At 35.9% G+C, this 7,601-nt stretch overlaps 1 protein-coding gene across 1 annotated transcript; it reads right to left on the reverse strand.

The window, feature by feature from the left end:
• Positions 1-553: 553 nt before the first annotated feature.
• Positions 554-4,462, reverse strand: LOC137820393 (5'-methylthioadenosine nucleosidase-like). Its single transcript, XM_068624466.1, has 8 exons — positions 4,274-4,462; positions 4,129-4,192; positions 3,731-3,822; positions 3,316-3,422; positions 2,639-2,713; positions 2,212-2,286; positions 1,247-1,339; positions 554-1,082 (listed from the first exon to the last, which is right to left on the reverse strand). Exons 1-8 carry the CDS (start codon positions 4,371-4,373, stop codon positions 885-887), a joined length of 804 nt encoding a protein of 267 aa, XP_068480567.1. The 5' UTR covers positions 4,374-4,462; the 3' UTR covers positions 554-884.
• Between the last annotated feature and the right edge of the window lie 3,139 nt (positions 4,463-7,601).

A 7,601-nucleotide genomic window follows, 5' to 3' on the forward strand; every position in this document is an offset into this window, starting at 1 on the left:
CTGACGGGTATCTTGATCCATTGATTTGTATGAAGTTGATTAAGTGATGTATTTTTTTCGGGTAGTTCTAGAGTTGGTGTTGCGAGGGTTATCAAGATCTGTATAAAGGTTGAATCACCCCTAAAGTGGTCCATATTTAATTTATTGTTTATTGCTAATAAAAAAACGAATGAAAATGATTTACAAAAACCAACATCTTCAACTATAACACCGATGCAATGGAGCAATGGATGACTCCTAACAACAACAAAGAATTTCAATAGTGGGTCTAAAACAAGAATTGAAGGAGTAGACACAGGCAATTCATCTATTAAGAAGATGAAGGGAAGAAGAGAGGATGTAAGCTTAACATATATATTTCAATAACGGCAAACGCACATTATGACTATGGAAGGCTTGTGCTTGAGCTTAATATTAACACAATGTCCTTGTTTACTGTCTGAATTTCATTAGCTTGTGTTTGTATAAGAAATAAGGCTATTTGGATTGGCTCAGGCCTGAATAACGAATCCTGAGAGGCAATAATGGCAAATTTATATCCAAACACATGACGGGAACAGTGAATTAGGACACTTCATTATTAAAATCATTCCACCCATGGTGGTAGTTCATAATCAAGCATATTCCTTTAAGTAGTTCACTTAAAAGTATAAATCATCGTACATGTTTACAATGATTGCCACAATCTTTGCCAGACAACTTACACAGCCTGCAAGGCCAAAACAGGTACAAAAGAGAGATGAGAGGCGGGGCTGCAATATCTTCAGTTTACAAGTCTTTATTTTTTTTCTTAAATCTCAAATTCCCAATCAATGATGGTAGTGTACAATTGGAGCCCACCGTGCAACATTGCTTATAACAAAACTCAATCTGAAATTGGGTTGTCAAAGTTCAGATATGCACTTTCCATTAATAAAATTGATAACTTGTTCAACTGCCAGGTCGAGTGCAGCAGTTACAGCTGCTAAATTTTGCAGGAATTCTTCTGCAGTTGGTTTGTCACCATCAATGATATCAGTCACAGCTTTTACAAAAATTGCGGGAACTTTCAGAAGGTCAGCAACATAAGCAACAGCTGCTCCCTGGAGAAAAAGTTGAAACGGGGAGTTAAAACCAATATTCAACAAAGGAAAAATTAGAACTACTATTACTAGGTGTGATTTGTGAAAATGCAGATTCACATGCCATTCCCCATAGATGAACAGAAAATCCAACATTCTAGAGTATACCCAATATATCAGGTTACCTCCATATCTTTAACTGTGGCATCATTTGCAATGATGGATGATTCATCCTGCTGTGACATATCTAAAGAGTCACCTGTTGACAATTTAGCCACCTGAAATTCGCACAGATATTAATTGGGTCAAGTTTTGCACATTTAATCTAAACAAAAGAACTGGCCACAATAACATAATGAAGCAAATCAAAGTACATTTTTGGAACATCACCATGCTTCAGACAAGGATGTTTATCTCGAGTGAAAGTGAACTACTATTATTATGACCGAAATTAAAGCTATTTATTCATTTGCAAGATTTTCAATGCAAACCGGCAATGCATTTGTAATCAGTCACGAATGTGTAAGAAAAAACTATTCCACTCAGTTTACTCTATAGGCTATGAAACTACGCTAAGATTTTATTGTCTGTCCCCTAAAGAACACATAAAAGTAATAAGCAATAACAGAGATAAATACATTAATGACCAGACAAAAGTAAAGGTCAACAACCTGGAAACTTAACATTTCTTAGATTGTCATAAGAAAGGGTTCATGTTTTTCCCATTCATCTATGATTTATTAATTTTAGCTTGACATTGTCTGATAGAAAAAATAAATCACACATGTACATCTCCATTTTATCAGCAGAAATGTTTATCCTACAAGGCATGCCCACGTCATAAACTAGGCTAAACATACATTGGTACGCATGTCAGCAGGAGTGAGTGACTAATCTCAAATGAACTCCTAGTCAAAGCATCAAGCCACGACAGTCCTAAAAAGAGAGATAATTTGTATGCTCAAAGGTACAAACTTCACAAAATGAGCGGGAAGTTCTTCAATCCAGGTAATCTTGTTAACAAATGGAACCTAAGTCATAATTTTGGATGACAACATTTTGTGATATCAAGGTATTTGTTGGCAATGTGAATTTTAAATTAAAGTGATTTGTTTTCAGGAGCAAATACATATAAGCAAATAACACTCACCTTTAGATTAAGCTCCTTTACAAGGTTGGGTGCCTCAAAGGCTTTACGTAAACCAACACCGTACAGATCAAAAACCTGCAAAAGACATCACACATATTATTGGTGTTGATGTCTAGATTTCTGCCGCACTACATTGCAAGCATGAAACAAAGTATCAATGAAAAATATTAAAATATGTTACCGTAACTCTGCAAATAGTTTCTATTCAAGATTCTTAACTGGACCAATTGAAAATTATAAAAGAAAGCATAGCATTTAAGCCGCTAGGTTAATATGTCAAAATTAATGATATTGATAGGTCAAACAATATATTATATTCATTGCAGTATTAAATATGAACTTGACATAGTCAACCATACTTCAAGTAGAGAAGGGGGGCAAAGACAAAGCTATCTAGAGATACCAAGAGGAATAACAAAAAACTTACGGGTATGGGTATTCTTCTGTCGTGAAAAGCAGAATCTGATACAATGAACACATCACCAACACTAGCTCCTTTGGCCTGAAAGCATCCAGTAATGAACACTACTTAGGTAAATATGTTCATGCATTTACAAATCCATTTATCTGTGACTGCTCCATAATATTTTTAACTACATACATGATCATTATAAGATTTTAATTTACTATAAAGAGTTACCATTACAATCATATGGTCAGTCAATCCACTTAAAATAGTCATACATTTTAGTTCAATTCATTTCTTGATTACAAAACAATTTACATACAAAATTATATAACACAATCAATGGCGATTATTGATTGCAAATAATATTTTAGTTTAGCTCTGTTTGATCACTTATTGTAAGTTATAAAAACATTTTTTAGAAGACAAAAAAACATATACAGTTACAACGATTTCCTGTAACAAAAAAACAGTTATATCAACTACGCCACCAGGGTAAAAAAAAGGGAAAATATTGCAACAGATAACTAATTCATATATTGAAAATGAATATGACTACAATTTCACAGGAAGGAGGATCAAAGCTAGCTAAACTAAGAAGAGAACAACAAATAACACAAGATACAGACATTTTTGGGGGTATAAAACTAGAAAATCAGCAACCCTAAGGCTACTGCTCAGGGGAAGACAGTGCTTACCTTGAAGCCACCAGCAGTTCCTGCATTGATGATCAAGTCTGGTTGTAATGCTTGAATAGCAGCATATGTTACAAGAGCAGATGATATTGTGCCTACGCTATCAACCCCTGAAAGAAATACATCATAACTCGTCAAATGAAAACTAGCAGTCAAAACAAAATTGCCGCTTTCATTATCTTCCTTGAAGACATGGCAATGGGGCATGTTGTAGTTACACCGACAGACATTCAAACTACAGCCCATGAAACACAATCAGGAAACAAAATCCAGGTTTCATAAAAGTGGAAAGAAATCCTGTTTTTATATTTGCTCCTAGAAGTTTGGATTGGGGTAAGCATCATAGCAACCCTTTCATTATTCCCATCTCATCACATTTCTTCCAAGCAATCAAATTGAAAAGAACAAACATCCTTACCTAAAACAGGATCTTTTCCGGGCCAGATCAAGCTTATACTGAGATCTTTGTATGTCCCATGATAACGGACCCAAGGAACCCCTTGTGGAAACCTGCACCATTGTGCACAGACAGACACTTCGATCAATGTAAAATACGTGAAAAGTAAAGGTCCACTTTACTTCAACCCCCTCAGTAACAAATAAATCAATAATTAATTGAAAAAAATAACAAAAAACTCGTCCAAGCAATTCTAAGATGCTGCACGAAACTAAAAAATAATTTGTAAGCAACATATCATGATACAATATTTCATTTCAAGCAAGGTTAGCTACAATAAAAAAAAAAAGGTGATTAACAAATTAGAGTAAGAAATCTTAAAACCTAAGAAAATAAAAGAGAGAAAGAGAGATACATACGGAGAGTTAGGATCCTCGGTGAGCTGAAACCTGTTGACAACGGGAAGTGCCTCCGTCTGCATAGCTGTTATTCATTCCATACAACATTAACATTAGTACGATCAAATAGAATAGAAAATAGAAGATAACATAACATCGTAGGTACCAACGATGATGACGATGTTAGAAATGGGTTTGTTCAAGGCAGCCATGGCTTGCTGGTCAGAAGCAGAAGGAGCATCTGATTGGTCTCCAAGCGCAGCCATGACTATTGTTGCAGATTCCTCCGACTTTTCTCTTCTATCTCTGTTCCCCACAGTCAATAATATATATGTATATATAAAAAAAATATGATTTTATTTTCGCCCAATAAATTTTTCAAATAGTTTTCATTTTTTTTCTACTTTTGTTTCTCAAGTGTTTTTTTTTTAAGTTGGCGAAAAACAAAGTTATAGTATTTCAAAATTAATGAGAAAAAATAAGATGGAATTTTGGAAGGATTAATATTATATTAGAAATTTTTTAAAAGGAAATATATTTAGTAAATTATAACACAATGCAATAGATGTACATCATTGCTTGTAAAATAGTTTATATTGTTAACTAATTAAAAAAATAATTTTTGTGATTTCTAATATAGTTGTTATCAAAGTTAATATAATAGGTATATGTATGTGTGGATAAGCTTTTTTTTTGTGGAATTATAGGAAAAAGAAAATTGAAATTAACTTTTTCATAAATCAAAAAGGTTTATTCATAATTTATCTATTTTTTATTTTGTATTTAAATCATTTTGGTTCATATAGAAGTTAATATATTTTAGAAATTGTTATGAAGAAGCTTTTTAGAAACATATCATATTTTTCTGCTACAGAATATTTTTTTTTAATTATAATAACTATATTGAAGGATGGTATTTATTTATTATAATTTTCAATTATAATGTAATCCATATGTAGAACATTTTCTTATAAATGTTAATTATATATTATACTGGTATGGACCGAGCGACTAATCAGAGTTTTGGCTCATCACAGACCGATCGACCTAGGGTCCAGTTCTAGTGGGTTGACCGATGGTATAAACCTTACTACACCTAAACGTACTAAACAAAGTTAATTTGTGGTTATCAACTAGGTAATACAATCCTTAACACATACTCACACCTTAACCTGGCCCACTACAGGTAATATAAATAGTACGTATTCTAAGGAGCAGGTACGTCATTAATGACAGTACACTTTTGAGTGTTGAACACCCCTTTTTGCTGACTTGAGCGTCGGAGTGCCTTCTGCAGGTACCCCACGTTCGGCATTAATCCGAGACCTGAAGAAGCAGTACAAGAGGAGGAGGAGCGAGCTTCAGGAACAAGTCAACTGCCCGACAAGAGAGGAGGAGACGAAGTCAACCAACAGTTCTCTAGGTCTCATCTCCATAGCAGGAACAATTGGCCCCCATCGTGAGGCCGAGAGAAACTAGCTGAAGAACAAAAGTAGATGGTATCAACTCAAAGCATGGAGAGGATGACCGAAACCGATCAGGTGATGTTGTTGCTATCTCTGCAGAGAGATGGTCAAGATGAAGAGGAAGACTGAAAAGGTCACTAAAAAGAATGAGCAGGAGATACAGGCTCTCCGAAAGAAGAATGAAGAGATGAAGAAGAAGCTGATGGAGGGAGGACCATATGTAGGACCGACCAATATTGTCGGCAGGTCCTACACCTCCCCTTCCAACTCGAGGCCGGTTAAGGAGACGAGGGACAAGGCTCCCACCCATGAGATGGATGGCAAATCCTGTCTTAACTGTTGAACCAAGTGGTGTTCAATGTTTTGAAGAATCCAAATCATTTGAAGGATGATGAAGCCTCTGCTTTGCTTGATGCTGCTGTGCTGGTTTAAGCTTTGTTCTGGGGTAGTTTAATGTTGTAATCAACCCTTAGATTAAATCTCAAAGCAATTAGCATCTCAATTTTAACAAAGTAAAATGTTTTTCAAACTAAGTTGAAACAACCGATTGTTTTGTCGAAACAACCGATTGTTTACACTTAGGTGTTTTGAGAAAGTTTGAAAAATGTTTTTGAATGGTGAATTTTGTTAAGTAACAAAACAACCGATTGATTCGAGGAAACAATCGATTGTTTGTTTTGAAACCATAACAGAAAAACTGTTTTCTTTGACTGAGCTTTAAATGCTTTAACTGAATACGCTCCAGTCATTAAATGGTTTGACCAATCTGTTTTAAATGCAATTAAGAGTTTGTTAAGATTTGATAACAAACTATATTCTTAGATATATTCTGAAAAACTGTTTTATGTTTTAAGAATCTTGAAACAAAGTTTTGATCTAAGAGTTTTTCAAAGAGTTCTGAGATTGCTTAAGAGTTGAGAGATTGATCAAGGTGTTGAATAGGATTCTACTTGTATTGATTTCAGATATTCATCTGTAACAAGTGTAATCTTTGTAAACTGCTGAACAATTCGTGTGTGTGTTTTGCTGAGATTGGCTGTGTGTTCTTGAGGTGTTCAAGATCAGCAATCTTAGTGTTGGCCAAGGAGAGTGTGTTTCTTGAGGTGTTCAAGGTCATTCTATTGGTTGTGGTGTAAGTGATCAAGTGGTGATTGCTTAGTGGATATCCTCAGGGTTTCTGAGAAGACTGGATGTAGCTCTTGTTTGGAGTGAACCAGTATAAACAACTGTGTACAATTTCTCTATCCCTATCTCTTTAATTCAGTTTTGATATTTTGGAACTGGTATAAACAACAGATTGTTTCGCTAAAACAACCGATTGTTTTTCCAGCTTTGTGCTTTTGCTGTTTGTTTTGGAAAAACTGAATCCTTAATCAAGGTTCTTTCAAAGAATTTTCATTCTAAGGTTAAAAGTTTGCAAAAATCCTTCTTAAACAATTCACCCCCCTCTCGTTTAAGGCCATATATTCTAACGTTAACAAGTCAATCAGGACGACTGTCACGCTGGATTCGGCCTGACGATGTTGTCATCGAAGTTCCACTACCAGACAAGTGGAAAGGATTCAACAGGGATCGGTACGATGACTCCACCACCCGGACGAGCATATGGACGCCTATACCACCCACACGAGTCTTTGCACCTCGAACGATCCGTCGAGTGTTTCCTACATCCCTGAAAGGAGCATCCCTCAGCTGGTTCACCAAGCTCCCACCTAACTTCATTGACAGCTTCACCACACTGGTGTCGAAGTTCAAGGCTCAGTTCGCCACTAGCAGAGCGCATCACCTAACCTTTATCGCCCTAGTGGGCATTCGCCAGGATAAGGGAGAGTCGCTCAGAACCTTCGTTGACAGGTTCAAAAGGGTGGCCATGAGCATTCAGAATCTCAGCCCGGACGTGGCCATACACCATATGCTGACAGCCCTGCGACCGGGACTGTTTGCTGATAACCTGAGTATGCAGTCGACCACCAGCCTTGACGAACTTAGGAAAAGAGCAGCTAAGTTCATGCAGCTAGAGGAACTCAA

The sequence above is a fragment of the Phaseolus vulgaris genome, chromosome 9, assembly GCF_000499845.2.
Source record: "Phaseolus vulgaris cultivar G19833 chromosome 9, P. vulgaris v2.0, whole genome shotgun sequence".
Taxonomy (NCBI): domain Eukaryota; kingdom Viridiplantae; phylum Streptophyta; class Magnoliopsida; order Fabales; family Fabaceae; genus Phaseolus; species Phaseolus vulgaris.

Coding starts and splice junctions, on each gene's coding strand:
- LOC137820393 (XM_068624466.1), bottom strand. CDS start 4,373: ATGGCTGCGCTTGGAGACCAATCAGATGCTCCTTCTGCTTCTGACCAG. Junction 3,423..3,730: donor CGGAAAAGATCCTGTTTTAG/GTAAGGATGTTT, acceptor TATTTCTTTCAG/GGGTTGATAGCGTAGGCACA. Junction 2,714..3,315: donor GAACTGCTGGTGGCTTCAAG/GTAAGCACTGTC, acceptor GGATGCTTTCAG/GCCAAAGGAGCTAGTGTTGG.